Genomic DNA, 22,990 nt, shown 5'->3' on the forward strand with positions numbered 1-22,990 from the left:
CTACAGTGCAGGGCACCCAGCAGGCATTCCATCCATGCTGTTGATACTGAGAACTGCAAGAGCGCGACTTAGTGGAAAGAGCACGGGCTTGGGAGTCAGAGGACGGGGGTTCTAATCCCGGCTCAGCCACTTGTCTGCTGTATGACCTTGGGCAAGTCACTTAACTTCTCTGTGCCTCAGTTACCTCACCTGTAAAATGGAGATTAAGCCTGTGAGTCCCACGTTGGACAGCCGGATTAACTTGTATCTTCCCCAGTGCACAGAACAGTGTTTGGCACATAGTAAGTGCTTAACAAATACCATAATTATTATTAATAGAACTGATTTCTTTTCTCTCTTAAGCTATACTCATAATTTGTGTGTGTGTGTTTGTGTGTGTGTTTGTGTTTTCTTTTCATCAGAAGCCAAGGCAAGGGTGTTATGTTGATAACGTTTTCATTGTCATTGGCAACGGTGAAACCAGAAAGCAGCTTCAGCATCAAATGTAGTAACGCAAGTTGAACCTGGTAGTTAAACCATTAGCCTGCCTATGGGAGTTAATAGCTTGCTCTAGTTTTTATCCTCTCTTGTTGAGGCCTGGGGCTGTCTGGAGTTAATATTAGGAAAGTTAGTTAAACAGTGAGCAACAGGCCCTCGTTAAGGGAGTTGGGACTCTCCAGCAAGGGAGAGCTGAGTTTAATAGGCAAACTTTCATGCTTGATCAAGTTGAAGAGAGAAAATTATTTGCACATCAATCAATTTCTCCTTAGCAAGTTTTCCCTGGCTCCCTCTTCAAATCAGTGGTTTATTTTAAGTCTTATTTACCCTCAAGAGGGGATATTGAAGTGTATCACCATCCTGTGTTCGCCAGCTGCAGTATGTTACAGTTAAATAACCGTCTGACTCCAGAATGTAAACAAACAGTGGAAGGAGATAGAACTTAAAGAGAAGCATTTCATCTTATGGGGCCAGATCATTGCTAAGACAGAATTAGAAGGTGGCATCATTGTGAGATGAAGAGGACATCATTGAGTGGTCATTGTCCTGGAAATAATCTTTGGAAAGATTAGTTTAAAAATAAGGAACCTAAGAAATAGAGACAATGACTGTAAAATTTTCTCATTGCCCGCTCCCTCCACCCTTCCACCTCTCCACCTACTCAGAATCACAAAACAACCAACCAACCAACCAACAAAAAAACCCTTCAAATCATCAATTTGGGTTGCGGTTTTTAATGAGCGGAACCAGTCCTCTTACCAGCAGACTGGAATTTTCTGATAGACTTTTTAGTGGACAACGTTCTGGAAGAGTAGCTACAGTCTCTTTCACTGCGTGGAGGGGCTGGCAGGGTGATCTAACAATTGGGCAGTCAGGGTGAATCTTGGGAAAATTAGGGGGAAGAATATATACACCGAATCATTCTTTACATCCTTGATTGCATTTCACCCTGCAATCAAGGTCAATCAGTGGTATTTATTGAGCACTTACTGTGTTAAGCACTTGGGGAGTAAAGTATAGCGGAGTTGCTAGTCACATTCCCTGCACCCTGTCTAAAGAGTTCAGGACAAACCTCCCTCCCAGATCTGTTGGCTGCTGATACCCCAGCTGGTTTCGGCAGAGGCCTTTCATCTTGTGGGGTGTTCCTGGCGGGATGGGAGTTCCATGCCCAGAAGAGACATGATAATCACCAAATTTTCCCTGTCCGGTATAATCTTAGAGGCGCCAGAATTATCAGCGAGAGCCTGCGATTGTATTGGAGGGCCAGTCGGGTGGTGCTCCCCAGACAGGGATGACCACTGAGTCACTGATCAACTGCCTGGCAGGCAGCAGGATGGCACTTTTCAAACCCGCCCAAGGGGGTAAATAACAAAAGGCCACTGTCATTGTGGGACTGGGGCTGGGCTGGGCTGTCCGACCGGCTCCGAGCCTTCTCAGCAGCCCCACTCTGGGAGGGAATTCCTGCTTCCTCTACTTTTGGTTTGCACCTAGGGAGCTCAGAAAAGTCCCGGTTGTGGAATTCCCTTTCCAACATGTGTGCTCAGCTACACCAGGTCAGACTTTCTATTGTGCAGTTGTATTTTTCCAAACAGGTGGCTGTTTCATTCTGGACAGAATGTGTAAATAATAATAATAAGTACCATTATTATTATTATAATGGTACTCGTTAAGCACTATTCTAAGCGCTGGGGTAGATACAGGTTAATTTTGTTGAACAAAGTCCCTGTCCCACTTGGGGCTTACAGTCCAAGACTGTAAGCCTTTCTCTAGACTGTAAGATCCTCTGGGGCAGGGAATGTGTGTGTTTATTGTTCTAGTACTTCCCCAAGCGCATAGTACAGTGCTTTGTACACAGAAAGTGCTCAATAAATATGACCAAGTGAATGAATGAATAAGTAGGAGGGAGTGGGATTTACAGATGGGTAACTGAGTCACAGAGACATTAAATGACTTGCCCAAGGTCACACAGGGGATATGTGGCAGAATTGGGATTAGAACCCAGGTCTGTGCTCTTTCCACTAGGGCACGTTGCTTCTTTGGTGGGAGGGGCGGTGGGAGATGGGGTGTGTGTGCATGTGTATGCATGCGTGCCTGTCTGTCTCTGTAAAAGTTACCCTCAAGGAGCCTGGGTAGTTGTGAAGTAGACTCATCTATACCTACAGATTTGTGCACACCCATGGAAAGAATACTGTGGTAATGGAGACCATGTGGGTAGAATCACCCAGTCAGGGGGAAGTTTCCCCTTTCCCCCTACAATTGTTGTCTGGCTCTTGTGGCTTGGGTGTCCTCTGGCTGTCTGAACATTCAGCAGAGAAAGCCATTAGCCTGCTTGGATAGAGAGAAAAGGGACCAATGACAGTTGCTGGATGGGGGATGACCCTAGGAAGAGCTGACCCCAAAGGGGCTCTCCCCGGCCCCTGGGCGGCTATTAAAATGTTAGACACAGGCCGCAGAGTCAAAAGGCAGGGGCGACAGACGGTCCTTTTCAGGATGCCTGCTGTTCTCAATAAAAGGCAGGTTTCTAAGGAACAGTGTGGAAGAATGTGGGAGAGCAGGCGGAGGGCAGAGCCCCTCGCATTGTGTCCATGCCTAGTCAATAAGGCTTTGGGTTGCCACAGGGATTTTTGCAGACGGAAGGTGTAGAATGTGGAGTCTTTCACCCGCACTCGTGGTTTCCTTGGTTAAGTTTAGCAGAAGTCCCCGGAAGGGGAGGGCGGGGAGAAGATCTGTCTTTTTCTGGGAGGGTTGGAGGATTTTTTCCCTCCCTTTCTGTTTCTCTCGCTCTCTTATCCCTAAACAACCTTAACTCTAATGGTTTTCACTTCCCTTGGTGAAGGTAAAATTCTTTCTTGTGTTGTTTCTGCCTGGGTCCCAGACCTTTTTGGAAAAACATTCCTCCTCAAGGAAATGGTTGATTCCTCTTCCATGACAGAGGCAAATGTAACTGTTCAAATTGGTGTCAAGAGCTCTGATCACCTCGCCTTCTCTTCTCCCCTTGCCCCTCCCCACCCTCTATCCTCACGTTTTTGTCTTTGTCGGAACTTGGCAGGATGTAAGACCTCATTGTATTTTCCCCTGGGACTGTTCCATCTCAAGAGATGAGGTTATGAAATGGATCGAAAAAATTGGGGTGGGGTGACTGGCTGGAAACACAAGGGCCGGGCGGTACCCGATGCTTATTCATCTTCTGGATTACTTTCCCAGGATCCACTCTGGATCTTAAAATGGTCTGAAAGGAAATGACACTGTGAGAGTCCCCACTCAGTCATACATTACTGGGTCTGTGCCCTCTGTGCCCTTCCCCTTCACGTCCCCACCGGATCCCTAGATCCTCTTTTCAGAACCCTGCATGGGTGACACCTGGTAAGCAGGTAGGCTTGTGTCAGATATGTCTGTGCCTCTCCTCTGTTCAATTTAGGCATCTAGGGCGAACCCCGTAACCGTGGGGTAGTTGCGTGTGGGAGTGAAGAGTGAAGCCCATGAATTCTCCCCCCACCTCCTCCCTCAACCTCTCGTGGTGCCAGATCCAGCTGAATTTGACCAGAAGGAAAAGCAAGCTTTTTCTTTTCCTTCTTTATCTTAATGGTATTTGTTAGGGCTTACTCTGTGCCCGGCACTGTATTAAGCGCTGGAGTAGGTACAAGCTCATCAGGTTAGACATAGTCCATGTTCCACACGGGGCTCCTGGTCTTAATCCCCATTTTACAGATGAGGTAACCGAAGCCCAGAGAAGTGTAGTGACTGGCTTTGGGTCTGTAACACTTTGACTGAAGCTGGGCCTCCCTGTTTGTAAATTACTTCAGTCAGTTACCCACATCTATTCAGCGCTCTCTGGTTAAGTGAAATTTCTCTGCTTCCCTGAAGTGAGCCGAGGCCTTCTCTTGCCAGGAGATCCCGGGCCCTCTTGGCTGGACGTTCTTTTTAGGGAATGTGGTTGTAGTTCTGTCACTCGAGGCCGCCAGAATCATTTTTCTCCAGAGAGATGCGTTGGCTGCAGAATCCCAGATTAATGAATTTAATCTTGGATTAAACCTAGCCAGGAATCCCTCTTCTTGTTCCCAGCCTTCTACTAGCAGGACTGACTCTAGGGCCGTGTAAATAAAGTCCCAACAGGCCTGCAGAGGAGAGTCCCTGCCTGCTGTTGGAAACCGATGCAGGAAATCAGCCTAGAAGTGGGGGTTCTGAAAGTCCCTGCTAAGTGAAGGGGCGGGAAATTCAAGGTTGATTCATTTCTGTTTTCAATTGCAAATGAATATCTCCTCACTCAACTAGTGTATTTATTAGAAGGTTTCAGCTGACTCACTTCGTCCTTTTTGGGTAAGAGGAGCCCACTAGAGAGGGGGAGGTCGTAGGTTAGTCAGTAGCAAGGACCTGGATTATATTCCTTCTTCCGTCCTTGGGTTCCTGGGGTGACCTTTGGAAAGTTGCCCAACTTCTCTGGGCCTTAGTTTCCCTTTGGTTTTAGAAGAGGAAGAATAACACCTTTGAGCACTTGGAGCTACTCTGAGGAAAGAATTCTGAATTCACAGATTGTTTTCCTCATGGCGGAAAGCGTGATTTCAGCACTAAAGTAGCAGCATTGAGAAGCAGCGTGGCTCAGTGGAAAGAGCCCGGGCTTTGGAGTCAGAGGTCATGGGTTCACATCCCAGCTCGGCCACTTGTCAGCTGTGTGACTGTGGGCAAGTCACTTAACTTCCCTGTGCCGCAGTTACCTCATCTGTAAAATGGGGATTAAGACTGTGAGACCCATGTGGGACAACCTGTTTCTCCTGCGCCTACCCCAGTGCTTAGAACAGTGCTCTGCACATAGTAAGCGCTTAACAAATACCAACATTATTATTAAAGTAGTCTTCAGGGCAATGCTGCCTGTTTAGAAATATAAACAAAAGTGAATTTCCCTCTTGGTTATCTGCTTTCATGCATTACATCCTTCCTGGTGATGCTGGGCACATTTAAAATGATGAGACTGTCACTTCAGGTTAAGGAAAAGATGGTTCACTTTTATACCTATTTGCTGCAGGCAAGGAATGTGTCTGCCAACTCTGTATTTATTGCACTCTCCCAAGAACCTGGTACAATGTTCTGCACATAGTAAGCACTCAAATACTATTGATTGATCTCTCACCCTTGGCTATGATCTGGTCCTTGGCTCTTTGACCTGTGACGGGTTGTGGTGGGTGGGATGGGACTGGAAGATTTTAAAAGGTAAGTTGCTGCCAAAATTTGGTACCAGTCCTGCCCAACCAAGTTTTTATTTTTCTGTTGGGCTGGAGGGAGGTGGGGGGGGGGGCAGTTGTGACCTGCAAAGGTGGGAGAATAAGCGGGCAGTGGGTGGGGGAAGGAGAGAACAGTAATCTCTTCCACAGACACTTAAACTCTCCAGGGTCTGTTGCTGATAAAAACAAATCCCTGCACTTGTCTTATAATTAGTGTTATCAGACAGTCCTGGTATGCAAAACCCTGAAGGGAAGACAAAAAGCAGCTCTGCGGTGCGTCTTGGTCTTGTAGAAAGGCCAGGCCAGTGATCCTAGGGTCACGAGCCAGCCCAGGAACCAGCTAAGTTGAGACCACAGTTACCCGTCGGGGAACCCCTCTTCCACCCATTAGTGGTGTGCTGGGAATAGCTTTCCCTCCATCCTAACCTACAGGGGCATCTCCGTTGGGAGAGGGAGAGCGGTGGGGCTGGTGGTTTGTTCCACCTGGATGCCTTGCTGCTCCCACCTGGCTTGAAGCCCCTGGGGGTGGGTAAGAGTTTCAGTTCAGTCTCTATCCTCTTGCCCTGCCTCCGGGGTCATCAGTCTAGGTGAGGGAGGGAGCCCTGGTTAGTTCTTTTCCAGCCTGTTGCCATCTTGGACTGAGAAAGCTGTACAGGGCAGACTAGTGCGTTTCACCCCCACCAGGCACGCAGCTTTTCATTGGCCCTCTTCCCATAGGCCCTTTTCCCGGCCCTTCCTACCCACCAAATCTCCACCCCAACCCCTTACTGCTAGGTTTCTCTATTTCTGCATCCCTGGGAACCTGGAGGGAATTACCACCAAGCGTTCTGCTGTTCAATAACGGCCGCAGATGCCAGAAACCACAATGCAAGACTGCAGGTGAAGTTTCAAAGTAATATTATCCCCAACCTGCTGGGCTGTCCTTGTAATTAGGAGGGTGTTTGGCTGCACAGAGGAGAGATCAGGTTGAACAGAAGCCTTGTGGTTTGAAGAAGCAGGTGTTGGGGTGGTGGGAGGTGGGGGAGAAATCACTGTCTTACCATCTTTAGAGCACTCTTCTTGCTAATCCTCACAAGTTTTCATTAAAAAAAAATCCAATCCCAAAACAGTAGGGCACTGGTAACAGTGAGTTCTCATGCCCAAATGCACCCCTCTCCGTTGATCTAAAGGCAAAATGAGAGACAGTGTAAGATTAAAAGGACTAGGCTTTCAACCATAAAAACACCACGCCTCCCTCTCCCCCAGCCCGTCTACTGTTGGGGGGCATATTAACTGATCGGTTGGGCAGGTGTGGACAAAGGCTTGTAGGGAATTTTAGAGCAGGTCTTAAGACAGTATTGACTGCAGTGAAACACAGATCTTAATTTAGTTTTGGTGGGCAAAGCTGCCTGTGGGGTGATTGAAAGGTTGAAGGTAAAAACTAAATTGCTGCTTCTTATCATTCTTCCTCCCTGTCCTCATGCTCCGCTGCCCGCTCTGGAAACACCAGTCTAAGGGGTTATACCCCAGCAATATTTATGTTCATATTAAATATTTTATATATACATGTACACACACTCACAGTCTCCCCCTCTAGACTGTAAGCTCATTGTGGGCAGGTAACGTGTCTACAAACTCTTGTATTGTAGGCTCTCAAGTGCTGATTGAAAGGGGAGCCTTCCCTGGACCTGGACACCCCCTTTCCCCCCAACCCCTACCCTCTGCGATCACTTTCCTTTCAGGCCATTGTAGTCTGTTCAGAAATGATGGCCAAATAGAACTGGCCGGGGTGATAGGCCGCCGCATCTTTAAATCCCTGGCCAGGATTTCCATTGTGATGTGTCTATCTCCTGCTCAGTGGAGCCCCCACTACATTAGTGCTCCTTCCCGAAATAGAATTTTCAGGGTCCTAAAATTGGGATAGATTCCTTGGGATTACCTAACTCACAAACCCCAAGGCCTGTTACTTCCTTCTGGATCTGCTGTCTCCCGGAACTAGTTCTCTGACTCTTTCTTTTGTGAGGCCCCACCATCTTTGGCAAGAGTGGTGGAGGATTTCAGGTGCTGGGGGCTTAGTGGACACACTGATTATCTGGTCAAAGACACAGGGAGAAATCCGCACCAGGATGCATCATGGCAGATCCCTAGCAACCAATCAGTCCATCAGTGGTGTACTAAGCACTTAGGAGAGTACAGTTCAACAGAGTTGGTAGACGTGTCCCCTGCCCACAAGGAGTTTACAGTGTAGACATTAAACCAACCATAATTGAACTCATCCCTAGTCTAAAAAGGCATGCAGGAGAAACTGAGCCGAGGCACGGAAGAATCACGTACAATGCCTACCAATTTGTCTGAAGCCAAGCCAGATCCCCTAGAGGATCCTCCACTGGGGGAAGGCCAAAGAGTTGGCTCTAGGAGAAATGAGGAGAGAGACATAGTAACTATGTGACCCAAAGGAAAGGGGGATCATTGAGGGCCAAAAAATGCCGTAAGTTTGGGGAACCTTGCTGAAATAAGGAAGGTGTTAAGAGTTGCTGGAGAAAGCGATCTGATTTTACCTTTATCAATTGCTCAGTCAGTCATATCGAGCAATGTACTAAGTGCTTGGGAGAGCACAGTATAATAGAGTTGGTAGACACATTTAGAAAACAGGTGGCAGCAACAGCAGGAATTCTCTGCCAGAGAACCGTTCTGACTGCACGCCTTTAAGTCATTCCGCTCATCTTTAAGTGCTTGATAAAATACCAGCGGGGATGGGAGGAAAATAAGGTGCAGTCAGGGTGGTTATAACTGCACCATATTCTGGAGTGCTCCAGGGAAGGCAAGACTGGGGGAAAATATGTCAAGACTGAACTCCGTACCTCCTCCCTCCACTCAGGTCTTAGAGTCGCATCACTGATGATCTTGAGTTCTGTTCTTCAGCATCCTCCACGATCAATTTGTTTGGTGACTTGAATTTTTTAGGGCAAGCCTGGGGTCAGAGGAATTTACCCATGAAGAAAGGCGAGTGATCCCTTCTGCTGCCAAAGGGTTCAGGCAGATAAACACCTGGAGAAGATCTAGCATGGGCCTGAAAGACCCAGAATTTGTCTCTGGTAATTGGAACGCCACCTTGTTCACCCCTGTTTCTCGAGGGTTTGATTTGGGCCAAGAGTGCGGGGTAGAGCTATGGTGCGGGTTACCTCCTTGCCTGCAGGGACTCCAGCAACTTCTGACCCAGCCCAGCGTTTCATAAAAGTGGCGAGGGTGCAGCTGGAGAGCAGGTTGAGCCAGAAGTCACAGTGTTCTGGACGGGTGGGCCACCTTGTGTCTGAGCAGCAGAGCTGGGAGCGGACCCACCTGCCAACACCTGGAAATGCTTCCAAGACTGTTCCCCGGGACAGGGAAACCAGAGGCCCTGCTAATTAATTTGGAAGACGGGGGGGTCGGAGGTTGGCAAGGGCTAATTAAAGCCATGACCCCTTTCTTCCAAGTGCTTTTTCCCACGGGTGCCAGTGTGGTGGGGAAGTTTTGGAACAGAAGGGTGAGGGAGAGGTCACCGTCGATGCCCGAAGCACGTAAATCTAAGCCTGACATTGGGGATTTTTTTCATTTTCCTGGGAATTTCCCCCCGATTCTCCTGAAACAGGGTTTGCCCCTGCTCAGCAGCTCCGCCTCCACCCCACATCTCACTGCTCAGCCGTCATTTGCAGTGATGTCTTGATCTGACCCGAGTTCCTTGGGTCCAGGGGAGGCTCTGGGGATTTACATGAGCAGGAGATTAAGGAGCCCTGTGAGGGTGGGATTTTCCTGGCTGGTCCTACGTGCTTCCTCAGACATGGACCCTGAGACCGTGGCATCTCAGTCCAGCCCTGGTGGGTGCCACAGTTCAGAATCGTGGTCTCCAAAGACTCCTTGAGGCCCAACCCTGACATCATAGGCCCCTTGCTTGCCTCTAAATGGAGAAAGGGACACAAGGACCTGGAGGGCATCTGAACCTAGCCAGCTTCTGTCCCAACCCAACCCACAAGCTCATGTTCTTCAGCCTCAGGTGGGACTCTGGCAGAAGCTATGGGGTGGTCCACTCCATCTGAAATAAGACTAGGCGGATGGGTCAAAAATGGCTCCCTTAACCTCCCCTATTACCAGCTTCCCTCCCAGCCCACATTATGGTTCTGAGACCAAGGGTCCAGAGGAAATCAATTCTCTAAGCACTTGCCTAGAGAAGCTGTGTGTGGCCTAGTGGATAAAGGACAGGCTTGGGGGGCAGAAAGGCCTGTGTTCTAATCCTGGCTCTTCCACTTGTCTGCTCTGTCACCCTGGACAAGTCACTTCACCTCTCTGCCTCAGTTCCCACATCTGTAAAATGGGTATTAAGACTGTGAGCCCCATGTGGGACATAGACTGTGTCCAACCTGAGTATCTTGTATCTACCTTAGAACATAGAACAGTGCCTGGCATGTAGTAAGTGCTTAACAAATCCCAAAAGAAAGAAAAAAAAATACAGCAGAATGTCTTTGAGCCCTCCTGATGCTCATCAAATAAGCTGCCATAATAGAGGTGTTCGGACAGGGCTGAGCCCCCACAGAAATCACTTAGTAAAATTGTGGAACTGGGTGCCTTTGGACAAGTCATCTCCCATCACATGCCGAGAACCAGGAGTCATTATAGTAACTGGATAAGTCTCTGTATGAACTCCTGTTTCTATGTCCCTGGTTAAAAGGAGTTTTTTTCCCCCCTCTAAGGGGAGGTTTGTCATTTGTCCCCTGGGGTGGCAGATGGCAGCTTAGCTTAGAAAGGAAAACAGCAAAACTTAGAATTAGTCTTGGGTGAAAGGTCACGGAAACATCTGCCTTGGGATACTTTCAGGAGTTGCATTTCTATAGAGCGGGCGCGGATGAAGAGGACCAACTTTGGGGCTGGTGGGGTGGAGGCAGAAAAGCCCAGCGCGGTGGAAATATTGAAAGAAGGGAACAAAAGGGGAGGTGATATTTATTGAAACGACAGACACAGAACACCATTTGGCGTGCGTTCTGGGCGTCTGCCGGAAGCCCTGCTGCCAAGCTGGGCCAAGACATGGCTCTGCAGGCGCTTCTTCCCTTACTTTGCACTCTCGTTCCTCTCCCCATTCTTGGCTCTCCCACCCCTCAATCCTCTCCTTTCATTTTGCTTTATTAGTCTTCTTCTCTGGGATCCATGTTCTGGAAATTTCCCCTTTCCATTCCATTTTTAAAAATCTTCCTTCGTGACCTCAAGGCTCTATTTCTGCGAAAGGGAGGAAAACAAATAAGTCATCCATCTCTGCTTTTTAAACAAATTTAACTCTTAGAGGAAGTTTTAACTCCTGGATTGGCTAGGCTTGGAGAGGCAGCCGGGGCTGCTAGTCTGAACCCACTTTAGTGTCTGGATTAAGGGGATGACATTAGAAATATGGGTTGAAATGAAAGTAAAAAGAAATGTGGAAATGTCCTCTTCATGGAGGAGCAGATACCCAGTCCCCACACAAGTTGATGACTTGAGGGTCTTTCTGGTGGTCTCCAATCTGTCGGGCTGTCTGGTTCTCTTTTAGGTCTCTTGCCTTTAAAGAGTAGAGGAGGGGGTCCCAAGCATACCTGGTCACCTTGAGAATGGTGGCACATTTGATAGGTCTCTGCAAAAACCAGAGGAATGGACTGATCAAGTACCTATTGGTTAGAACCCTCTAGACTGTCAGCTCCTTGAGGATAGGGAACATGTCTACCAACTCTCTTGTATTGTACTCATCGAAGCGTTTAGTACAGTGCTCTGTAGTCCAGAAGCACTCAATAAATAAGACTCACCTGAACTCCCCTCTCCTCCCCGCCCAATCCTCATCTTCTAGGGAATGGTGTTGGCTGAAGAAAAGAACAGGCAGGGTACTGGTGAAGTGGCCAATGTGGGGAATGGGCCCAGGCGAACTGTCTGTGCTTGGTCCAGTTGGGCATTTTTAAGTGAGAGAGGAGAGAGAGGAAGGTCTGAAGTAGCAGAATCGCTGAGTTCCTAGGACCCTGAGAGAAATAATGCCAGATTTCAACATGGTCTATGCCACTTGAGGCAGGAATTGTGAATGATCAGTCTAACTTTAGCCCCTGGGCCCTGCAGCTGGAGGAAAGACATGAGAACCACCCTGGATTTTGGTTTCCGCCTTGCAAGGAAGAAAATAGGACTGTCCCCTTCCACCTCTGAAGGGACAGCGTTCGACGGGACCCATCACTGCTATCCGACTACGGTATTAAGCACTCAGGGAAATCCACTATTTATAGTAGGAAAGGAATGGTAAAGGAAACAATCACTTAGGAGAGAGCCCTTACGGTGTAAGTTATATGTCAACAAAACCTGCAGTGTCAGAGGAAACAGCCACAGAAGGTCTGGGTGGGGAAGTGAGTTTTAGGGGGGGCCTGAAAGGAGGTAAAGAAGAAACTTTGTCAGTAGGATAGAGAAGTCAGCTTCCTGAAGGGAAAGATTTGTGGCTAGAGCTGCCTTGGACCTTATAGTCTGAAATCAGTCTTCATTAATGCAGTTTGATTGGCCAAGAACACATGCTCTATCTCTGCTTGTTTCTTGTTTTCCCTCTTAAAGGTCTTTAGGTTACTAGATCTGATTTTCACCACTTCTTTGCATCCCCTCTCTGCCTGCCAATCAACTTCCATTCCCTGTAACCAAACTGACTGGCAAGATCTACTCTTGGCCTTTCTTCCCAGTCTGGGAGCCGATGGGCAAATGAGTCTGAGTTGATGGCTGGAGGTTTCAGCGAGGCCTTTCTCTTCTCCCAAGGTGGGTGGGAAACTTAGGAGATGTACATCCCCTTGATTTTATTTATTGCTTTTGTTTTTGTCTCTCTGTCTCCCCCGATTAGACTTTAAGCCCGTCAATGGGCAGGGATTGTCTCTATCTGTTGCCCAATTGTACATTCCAAGGGCTTAGTACAGTGCTCTGCACATAGTAAGCACTCAATAAATACTATTGAATGAATGAATGAATGAATGAATGAATAGGAGGGCTGAGTGTTCTTGGAGAACACTGAGATTTGGCAACCGTTTGAATCATTGAGCAGCCCATGTCTTTCTGCAATGTCAGTTGCTCAGCTGAGCATACATCAACTGTGGAGGCAGCGGTTTTCTCTGGAATTGTATCTCTTCAACTCAGGTCCTAGCTTTTCCTTGGAGTTTCTCCGTTCTTCAGTTTCCCAATTCAGAGGAAGCAGGGTTGGATTTCGCCATGGGTCCTTGTCCAAAGTTATGAAGGAATTTTACTTAGAAATCTCTCTCTCTCTCTCTCTCTCTCCCCCCCTCCCTCCCTCCCTTCCTCCCTCCCTCTTCCTCTTCCCTCCTCTAGTGGGGGGCATTTTCAGCATCAGGCCATTGTGAAAATCCAGAGGTGAAGGGGAATTTGAAGAGCTGCAAGCCAAGCATGCTCTCACTGGCTCCCCAGCCCAGTGCGGGGATGACAATGGGGTCTCTCATAAGAACAGCAGGCCTCCAAATGCAACCTGTTGCTTTCCCAAATGGAGGGAGATGCTATTCAGCCACCCAGAAGCCTAGCTTCCTGCTGCCCGGCCCCCAACCCACCCGAAGCCCCTCTCCCGACTCTGGTCTCTGATTGGATGGCTGAATCTGGAGCAGCTGCTCCCCCTCATTAACATGCACACCTGCTCCCTCCAGCCCTTTGTGAGCCCAGCAGATGCCCTGATTTATTAGACACATTTTCTTTTTCATTGGGCCTGGATAATACGATCTCATTAACTTGAAATGTCCCCAAATCCTTACAAATTCTCACACAATCCTCAACAATGAAATCCGAATTGGGCTTTTTTCCTTTTTTTTATTAAAAGGAAAAAGAAGGGGGAGTAAAAAAAAAAAAAAGCGGGGCGGGGGGCGGAGAATAGGATATAAATGTACTTGGAAGTTTCTTTTTCTTTTGGTTTGTTTTTCCCCCCAACACGGTCTTTCTGAAGTCGGCGTGTTTGGTGGATTGAATGCCAGGGGGTTCGGCTGTGGCTGTGGGGCTTGGAGCAGCAGGAAGGCCTGCTGGGTTTCATCCCTGCCTAATTATAATATTCAGTGTTTTGTAAACTCCCGGTGGTTTACAGGGTATTGAGGCGGGACAGGGGGCCAGTCCAGTGTTATTTGGACAGCTGAAAGGCTGGAGTGGGCCAGTGTAGATGGGCGAGGTATTCATGCACTGTCACTCGGGAGGGAAAATTGAGATGGTTGGGGGTCCAGGGAAAGGGGGTGGCTGAACGCCCTTGGAAGACGATTCTTCCAAGTCTGGAAGTGTGGCCTCCTAGAGGTGGGATTATTGCATTCAGCCCAGAGCATGCTGGCATTGGGGCTGGTAGGGAGATGGGAGTGAGGACTTGGCGGGTGTCAAGATGGGTTTGGAGGATGAGGGACCCCTGCCCCAATCCAACCTCTTCCGGGGTTCCTGCTCCGGTGCGGCCCTTGCAGCCTCGACCAGAGTGGAGTCAAGCTGCCGTCTTGGCCCACGAGGGGGAATTTCGGTGAGGGAAATGGGCGGCTCCAGGCGTTGCCAAGACGGGGAGCCCGGGCGGGAGGGCGCGTGCCCATGAGGTATTGACGGGACCCGTCGCCGCAATTTCTCCGGCTGATCAAATGCCCTCTGTCTCTTTCTGCGGCTTTGAAAAATTCCTTCTCCCCTCCCCCCCACAAGCTTCCTCCAGACCCGACGTTGTCAACGGCTTGGGAAAAGAAGAAAGAGAAGTCCTTTCTGCCATTGAGCCTGTGCCCAAGGCCAAGATGAACAATGAGTGGCATTGACATGGCGGAGGGGAGGGGTGCTCTCCTGTTCTAATCCATGGTTGGCTCTTTCACCGGGCCTCGGGCAGGGGAGGGATAAAGACTAAAAGAGGAGGAGGAGAAGCCAGTTTGATGGGATGAGCACCCCACAAACGCAGATATCCCCAGGAGCAGCCCCATGAGGCTGGCCAGGGAGACTCTGGGACTGGATTATGAGGATCCCAGTGCCTGCCAGGATTGGCTGTGGTAGACCAGGCAGGGTCAACGGGGACACATTAGAGTTTCTCCCCCTTCCCTCCACTCCCCAATCTTGGCTCCTATACGCTCTCCATTTCCTGCTCTCTTCATCCGTTGCTCTTTTCCTCCTCCCCCTTCCTTGTCCCCTATTCCGCTGTCCCTCTTCCTTCAGAGCCAGGCTGGTAATAAAGGCCCAATCTCCTGTGGTATATCAGCAAACAAGTGTCTCTCCCTCCCTCCCATCCCCACCCTGCCTCCCCCTGCAGTGCATAACAAGTCACTTCGGCTTTTGTTTTCCCCAAACCAGTTGGTTTGGGCCTTTTGGCTTCTGGTAACAGATGGTGGGGCCTAGGGACCATTTTGCGTCCCCCCACTGTTTTTGAGGCCGTCAGAAGAGATAAAGTGCTGGGAGCTGGCTTGTAGGTGTCTGCTAGGGAAGACAGATTGTTTCTCTTATTGCTGTCCAGGCCAGATTAGAGAACGAGATTTGGGGACTGGGTTTTATCTTAGATGAAGCTCCTATGCAGCTGTCTGAGAAGTCATCTGTTCCAGAGCAGCCCATCTTCCCACCTGTCATCTAGGCTAAAGCCAATTCAACGCCTCTCCCTTTCTCCCCTCCCTCCAGCCCCCATTCCTATCCCAGGACTGTACAGAACTCCGGCCCCTGAGGTCAGAAAATGTGTCTGGGCATCCGCTACTCAAAGCTTTCTGCCTCTTCCGGAGCTTTTCTCTTTTCCTGTAGGAAGGGGGAAGGGGAGTTCTTAAGACAACGTCTGTGCTCAGAAAATGCCAACAGTGTCCATATAATAATGTTGGTATTTGTTAAGCGCTTACTATGTGCCGAGCACTGTTCTAAGTGCTGGGGTAGACACAGGGTAATCAAGTTGTCCCATGTGGGGCTCACAGTCTTAATCCCCATTTTACAGATGAGGTAACTGAGGCACCGAGAAGTCAAGTGACTTGCCCAAAGTCACACAGCTAACGAGTGGCCGAGCCGGGATTTGAACTCATGACCTCTGACTCCCAAGCCCATGCTCTTTCCACTGAGCCACGCTGCTTCTCGCTGCTTGTCCATATGAGAGCAAACCCTAAACTGAGGGAGCATGACCTAGTGGAAAGGCAAGGGCCTTAGAGCCAGGTGGCCTGTATTCTAATCCCTGCCCTGCCACTCTCCTACTGTGTGACCTTGGGCCAGTCACTTGCAGGGACTTTGTTATCAACTCCAGTGTTTGGCTCATAGTAAGCGCTTAGGAAATACCACAGCTATTATTGGTGAAGGGAGGAAGGAAGGAGGGAATTTTGAGAACCACTCAACCACCACACAGCTGCTCCAGACCACTCCGGTAAAAACCAACCGTTCAGGAACCTGGTTTGGGTGGAAAAGACAGTGCTAGTGTCACCTCTGGGGTGCCCCTTGGAAGAGTCTAACTCACTGGGGAACTTCAGGAGTTTCTTGGTGTGATCCCATTGCCCCACCAGCTGTCCCGTCTCTGAGGTTTCTATTTCTTTAAAAAGAGGGTAACGTCTGTGGCCGGGGGAGTGGAAAAGAAAAGTATAAGCAGAAAAGCAACTGGGGAATCTGCCTTTTTATGAATACTCATGTACATTCATTCAACTCAAGGAGGGAGATTGAGGAAGGAATTGGCCTACCCTCATTAATCTGATTTGTGTTTGTAGGGATCTTGTTACTTTTTCAAGGGAGGGTTGAGAGGCGGGGGAATTAAAGCGGTATGAGGCCCATTTTTCGCTAAGACTTACCCCCAGCCGCAGACTCAGCCACAGGGAGTTTTTATTGCAAACGTTCAGTGCATATGTATGTGTTGTGGGGAGTGGTGAGGGGGAATGGGCGAGTTGTGGGAGGAGGTAGAAACAGTGTGATGGGCTGGCAGGACTGCAAATGCACCCAGAGCCTTTCCGGGTGCATGGCAAAAGGTCCATTTCAGCAGACTGTGTCCTGCATTTGGATCTCTTTGGCTGGTGGAGCACAACTGCCTGGCCAGCCCATCTTGGCATCTGGCACAAGCATGTTACCTTCCCCCAGGGTGGCACGGTCACCTTGGGGTCACCCTTTGGGGATGCCTTTGGCTGCTGAGGAAGTGGGACTGACTTTACTGGCCCATCCTCTCTGCTCCAGGGGACTCCAGGGGTATGGGCCCCCCACTGATGCTCTGCTGGTTCCTCTTTTGTTCACTCCTCCTTGCCCTGGTGGGAGGAGACTGGAGGATGGCTCAGACCACCGTCTTTGATCCTGGGTGATTGATGGCCCTCCCGGGCCCTGGAAAATGTTGGCAACAGGTGGGAATGTGGATCCCAGGGAGGGTGTGAACATTTTCAGTGCAGCTGCAGCTCTCTTGGGATGGACTGAGGGGAACTGGAGCAGCAGGAAGGCCTTGCCTTCTCTCCTTCTCCCCCTCTCCCCTCCCCACAAAGGCCAGGCAACCTCAGGGTGGAAGAGACTAGAGGTCCCAGCTCAGCTCAGCCAGCAGCTCACAGTCTTTTGTGACTCTGAGCCCGGGGTCATACAGGATTGGAGCGGGAGGCCAGAAAAGGGCAAGACCGTCTCCTGATTCACCTTGTTTGTGCCATGGTAGTTGGTGGTTGTTTTTTTTCCTTCCCTCCTAGCACCTGCAAAGCTGTTTTTCAGCCAAAACTAGAAAACTAGAAAAAAAGTGGAGAATTTATAGAGCATTTCATTTTCTAAAGTGTTTTCACATCATTTTTATCTCATTTGTCCTCCCTTCAGCCTTGTGAACTAAGGAGTGGCTGGTTTGGTTTCCCCCGTTGTTCAGATGGGAAAAACTGAGGTTCAGAGAAGTGCAGCAAGTAACCCAAGCTCAAACAGCACACCTGGGACGAAACATGACCCTACAACCTTCTTCCCTGGGGTCTATCTACTAGACCACAATGACAAGTAAAGGGAGAAGGTGTGATGAAATTCTGAGACTTTCTTTCCTTTGTCCACCCCCATCTCACCCCCACCTCTTCCTCTTCCTTCCTCCTCCTCTGGATCCAGGGCACACAGGACCTGCCCAAACCAGAGTTTGCCAGGGCCAGACAGACTACCTCCACTTGTGCACCCTCTAGACTGTGAGCTTGTTACAGGTGGGGAATTTGTCTACCAACCCTGGCATATCGTACTCTTCAGCACTTAGTGCAGTGTTCTGCGCACAGGAAGAGCTCAGTGAATACCACTGATTTATTTTCTCATCCCCGACAGTTGCACTGGGGCCTCTGCTGGCGAGCGATGCCAAGCCCCCAACCCCTGTCTCAGCTCCCCCTGCAAGAATGCCGGCACCTGCCACGCCGTCCTCCGTGGGAACATCGTGGACTATACCTGCTCCTGCCGTCTGGGCTTCTCTGACCGCTTGTGCCTGACTCCCGAGGACAATGTCTGCCTCAACAACCCCTGCCGCAATGGCGGGTCGTGTGATCTGATCTCGTTGACCGAGTACAAGTGCCGTTGTCCCCCAGGCTGGTCAGGTAGGTGGGGAACCCAGCAGCCATGACTCCCACGGTCTCACACCCACCCCCTCAGCTTTCTGCCTGTCACCCTTTCCTTGCCCACTCATTGCCCTGACTTCTGGAAGTCAGCCTTAGCCTTCCCGAGTTGGGGGTCTCTTGGCTAAACTGCAGCTTCCTCCGTGAGGTTCCTGGGCTCTCCCTCCTCTCTCACTGGACTTTCAGGTCCCGTAACCGCCCATGTGTCCACAAGGCCTGGAATCCTACGAGTGGAACCCTTGGGACTCAGAAATCGCAGACTGGTTCTACCCAGTGCAAAGAGAATAGGGGGAGCACTGGCAATTATCTGGATAATTGGGTTGAACCGTATCATCCGAGTCCCCAAAATAAATTTGTTTTGGCCTGAAGGATCTGTCTTGGCTGTCGAGTACAAATATTGGAGTACATCAGGCTAATTAAGTCAGGGTATCCCAGCGTCACCCCACCTCCCACCTCACACCCCATCCTTGCTTCTCTACTACTCATCTGTCCCCTGCAGGTCTCGGACAGGACTTGAAATTCCTTCTGCGATCTTGTCCCAGGCCTTACCCTGACCTCTTGTAGATTGGATTGTCAGTTCTGGGTTTGGGGAGTCTCCAGGGATGGGGTCTGACCATCCCTGTTTATTTTACCCTTGGGGCAAGTGGGATATTCCCTGTCAGTGAAGGGTGCGGGAAGGGGAGTTCCTTTATTCTCCCTGCTCTATATTCTCCCTGCTCCGGGTCCCCTCCTTGCAAGGGGTGGCGGACTCAAGCCTCCTTCCCCTCCGCCCCCCTCCCCGGTCTGTGTCCTCCTAGGCAAGACGTGTCAGCAGTCCGACCCTTGTGCCTCCAACCCCTGTGCCAATGGGGGTCATTGCCTGCCATTTGAGTCCAGCTTCGTCTGCAAGTGCCTGCCCGGCTTCCACGGGCAAAATTGTAAGATGGACATCAATGAGTGCAACCAGAATGCCGCCATCTGCAGGAACGGGGGCAGCTGCATCAATGAGATCGGCTCATACCACTGCCTGTGCAAGCCTGCCTACACCGGCCCGAACTGCGAAAACCTCTTCGTGCCTTGCAACCCCTCCCCCTGCCAGAACGGGGGCACCTGCCGCCAGACCGGAGACACCACCTATGAGTGCACCTGCCTGCCAGGTATGGATGACCCTGCTTCCCTGCTCGGTGCAAGCCTTCTCTCTTTTCCTCTCCCAACCTAGGTCCGCTTTCCCACCTTGAAGCAGTGTGGTCTAGTGGTTAGAGCATGGGCCTGGGAGTCAGAAGGACCTAGGTTCGAATCCCAGCTCCACCACTTGTTTACTGTGTGAACTTGGGCAAGTCACTTCACTTTTCTGGGCCTCAGTTACCTCATCTGTAAAATGGGGATTAAGATTGTGAGCCCCATGTGGGACTGTGTTCAACTCAATTACTTTGTTTCCACCCCAGTGCTTAGTACAACCCGGCACATAGTAAGCGCTTAAGAAATACCACAGTTATTATTATTATCTCTAACTAGTGTTTAGCAGAGATTGCAGTCTCGAAAGGGCTGTCATTTTTGTCTTCTCACATAATAATAACAATTATAATAACACTACCTTGAATTTCTGTAGCATTTCGATTCCCATAGTACTCTCTCAACAATCACCTTATTTCTCCTCCACACCATCCCCTTGTTGCAAGGAGTGAGATTAATCTCCTCATCTCTTACGAGCAGAGACCCAGAGAGGCAGGGCCATGGCAGAGTCAGAATTAGAATCCAGGTCTCAGCGTGGGGCTGTTCCTACCAGACTCCACCAGAGCCTTCCGTAAAAGCATCAGAACCTCTCCTTAGGCTTGTCGACTGGTCCTCCCTTGTGGCTTCCTGACCTGAAGGCTGTAGTGGGCAGGGGTCAGTGGAAGGAGATGTGGACGTGGCTGTCAGAAAGAGGAAGCACACCCTGAGAGGACTTGTGGTGGGATGTCCTGAGGTGATGTGCAAGCAGTTTCCGCCCGTGAACCTTAGGAGACCTTTCGGTTTGGCCCGGCCGCGGAGGGTGGCGTGTGCGTCTGGGTGTGTGCAGCGTGACGGGGGCCGGGCGTCAGCGCCCCGGACTCCTCCCACTTCCCGGCCCTAGGCCGGCCCCAACCCAGCCTGGTTGCCGAATGCCTTTGGCTTTTCGGCCCACCTTTGCTGACACGCAGTTCATTCATTTCCTACCCACCGGCCACCAGCTCCAGCTCTCTGGGAGGTTTCTCTCAGCTCCGAGCCAGGCTGGGAGCTAGAAGGGGAGCAAGGAGCTGGTTTAGGTGGATTCTCGCCTCGATCATAAATTGCCCCTTTCCCCAGCTGCCTCAGCCCCGTTAGAAGGAAGCATCTGCCCGAGGCTGGGGAGATGCTATCAGACCTTAACCCAGAAACTCGAGAAGGTTTGTCGGGGGCTGGTAGTGGTGTTTTTTTCTTCCCCGCTGTGCAGGGGTAGAGGTTGGGGGCCAGACTTAGAGACCACTGGAAAGCATTTCATGAGGTCTCCTGGTCCAGTCCCCGGCCACCCACCGACTACACTTTAGCTGTTAAATAAAGTAGAGGTGAAATTTCTAAATCTTGTGATGAGGCCTGCGGTCAAAACGGGTATTCCTGGGCCCGAGATTTTTGCCTTCCAAAAGGGATGTGGGTGAGGGTGTTCGTACCTACAGGTTGGAGAGTGGGGGAGGGAGGAAAGTGTTCTTTAGGCAGTAGGTGTCGGGGAATTGTTGGTTTATTTTTTAACCTCCCAATTGCCCTTTTTAGTTCTGGTCCATAGAGGTCGGTTGTGGGGAGGCCTTGGGTGCTGGTCGACCAAGTTACGAGTCTCCTTGGAAAACCACTGGACCTCGGGGGGAAGAACTCCTGCCAGATCACTCCCTGATGCTAGAGGAGATTTGAGCAGGGCAAGCCGATGGCAGCAACACGCAGTTCAGCCACGGCCGGGTCTTTGTCAGGAAAAAAAAAAGGAAGTGGAACCGAGACTAGCTGACTTCCTGCAAAGCAAGTGGGTGTCTTGCTTCAGTTTGACTTATCAAAAGAAAACCCGACAGGGAGAGGCAGTGTGCGTGTGTGCTAGGATTGGGGGTGGGGGGGTGGGGGCGGGTCAGGGAAGGAGGAGAGAATGAGTTGGCTAAAGTCCCCCACTGTATGCTCCAGTCGGTTGTCCCCAGGTCTCCTGCTCACCTGCATCACCCCTCCCTCCCTCCAGTCCAGGCCCTGGATGACTTTAGAGCCAAAGCTGCTTTGCCCTCAGCTCCCAGGCGCCACAGAGGTAACTTCAGATTCACAGCTCTCCAGGGGTCTCCCTCTCCCCGTACTTCTCAGGAGAGACTACCCAACGAGTTCTGGTTGGGTTTGCAGAGGATGGTGCCCAGCAGAAAAGGCTGCCCGAAGCCTGGTATTTTATTAAGAGCCCAGCCTTCTCCCGCTTGATGCCTTGGGGATCCCTTGGGGATCCTGGTGTTCATTCTTTTGTGGGTTCGCCCAGCTGAGGAGCTTGACCAAGGTCTGGGAGCTTATAAAACACCAGGCTAGGAGCCCTTCGATGCCCCGGGCTTTCCAGAAAATTAGTAGTGAACCTCCCCCTTCCCAATTTTACAGATGAGGAAACTGAGGTACGGATCAGTTAAGTGACTTATCCAAGGTCACACAGCAGGCAAGTGGCAGAACTGGGATTGGAACTCAGGGCTCTTGACTCTCAGGCACACGCTCTTTTCACTAAGCCACACTGCTCCCTTTTCTCCCAGGAGTCCTTTGATGCAGATATGTGCAGAGAGACATAGAGTCATGCCCCTGGCCTCTGAGTTAGCAAGGGGGAACAGCATGAACCAATCAGTAGGGTTCTCCCCCCACAGCCCAGACAACAAAGGTGGATAGCGCCCAGGTTCGGCACCAACTCCCACAGGGTTTTTTGAATATAAAACCCAAGTAGAGCACACAGTTTGGCCAACAAATGTATCCACTTCTTAGAGACGTCTCTTTCTACTGTGGTGCAAACATAAATAGATCCCATTGTACCAGCTAGAAATTGACATGCGGCGGACATTTCCACTCCTCTATCCCCCTGCCTGGAATTGGGAATGGAGGCTTGGGTGGGGGAGGAGAAAGTGTGTGGGGGTGGCGGGGGAGGGATGGCTATCGGGGGGAAACACTAAGACGGAGAGTTTCTGACATCTACTCAGTTAGAGTTACGTGGCCAGGTTAGGCCTGGCTGTTTACTATCAATAACGTTGCTTAAACCCAAAGCAGAAATGAGAAGACAACTTAGATGGTAGTAAGCCCCCCAAGTCCCCATCCCACTTCTCCAGATGGATGAGATCTTGTCTTTTGTATGTTTTCCTCCCGCACACCTCCTGGGACTGAGAGGCCAGAGAGCTGATGAGTTATCAAATAAAGGCCAAGAAGAGAGATCAAATCAGAATGGTAGCGATGGCTCACCATGTCCATTGACTTTCAGAGATCGTCCCACTTGCCGGAAGCCTCTTTGACTGTTATGTGGACCCTCCGACTGCCTCCCCCGCTCAATCTGGTCCGATTCTCCACAGGGGTCCCCTTTCAGAGACTCCTGAAGGATAGAGGAGGGAGAGCAGGCTCAGATCCATTCTTCGAACAGGAGGTGGAAGTTTGTGGAAGTTTTCTTCAATCAGGCGAGATCTGTGGAGTTGGGTCTCCCCGGCATTCCCCCCAGTCTTTCCCCGAAGCCAGCTTCGGGGCTCTGAGAGTGGGGCTGGCAGACGGCTTTAACAGGCAGAGGCACAATAATACAGGCTATAAAGAAGCCAGATGAAATGGTCTTGGCTTTCCTCAAGGGCAGAAAGCCTTCAGAAGAATAGAATTGGGGGTGTTAAT

The 22,990-nt window shown here is 50.3% G+C and overlaps 1 protein-coding gene and 1 long non-coding RNA gene across 2 annotated transcripts in view; one reads left to right on the top strand and one right to left on the bottom strand.

Moving 5' to 3' along the window:
* NOTCH1 (notch receptor 1) overlaps positions 1–22,990 on the top strand; it is a 68,405-nt gene that overhangs the window by 12,781 nt on the left and 32,634 nt on the right. Inside the window, exons 3-4 of the mRNA XM_039911786.1 lie at positions 17,880–18,142; positions 18,958–19,296. Coding sequence (XP_039767720.1) covers positions 17,880–18,142; positions 18,958–19,296 — 602 coding nt within the window. The remainder of the gene's footprint in view (positions 1–17,879; positions 18,143–18,957; positions 19,297–22,990) is intronic.
* Positions 10,612–22,964, bottom strand: LOC114811069. The gene is made up of 2 exons (XR_003758762.2): positions 22,580–22,964; positions 10,612–10,916 (listed from the first exon to the last, which is right to left on the bottom strand). It is a non-coding gene; the product is annotated as an uncharacterized LOC114811069 (long non-coding RNA).

Source organism: Ornithorhynchus anatinus, chromosome 4, assembly GCF_004115215.2.
Source record: "Ornithorhynchus anatinus isolate Pmale09 chromosome 4, mOrnAna1.pri.v4, whole genome shotgun sequence".
In the NCBI taxonomy this organism is placed as follows: domain Eukaryota; kingdom Metazoa; phylum Chordata; class Mammalia; order Monotremata; family Ornithorhynchidae; genus Ornithorhynchus; species Ornithorhynchus anatinus.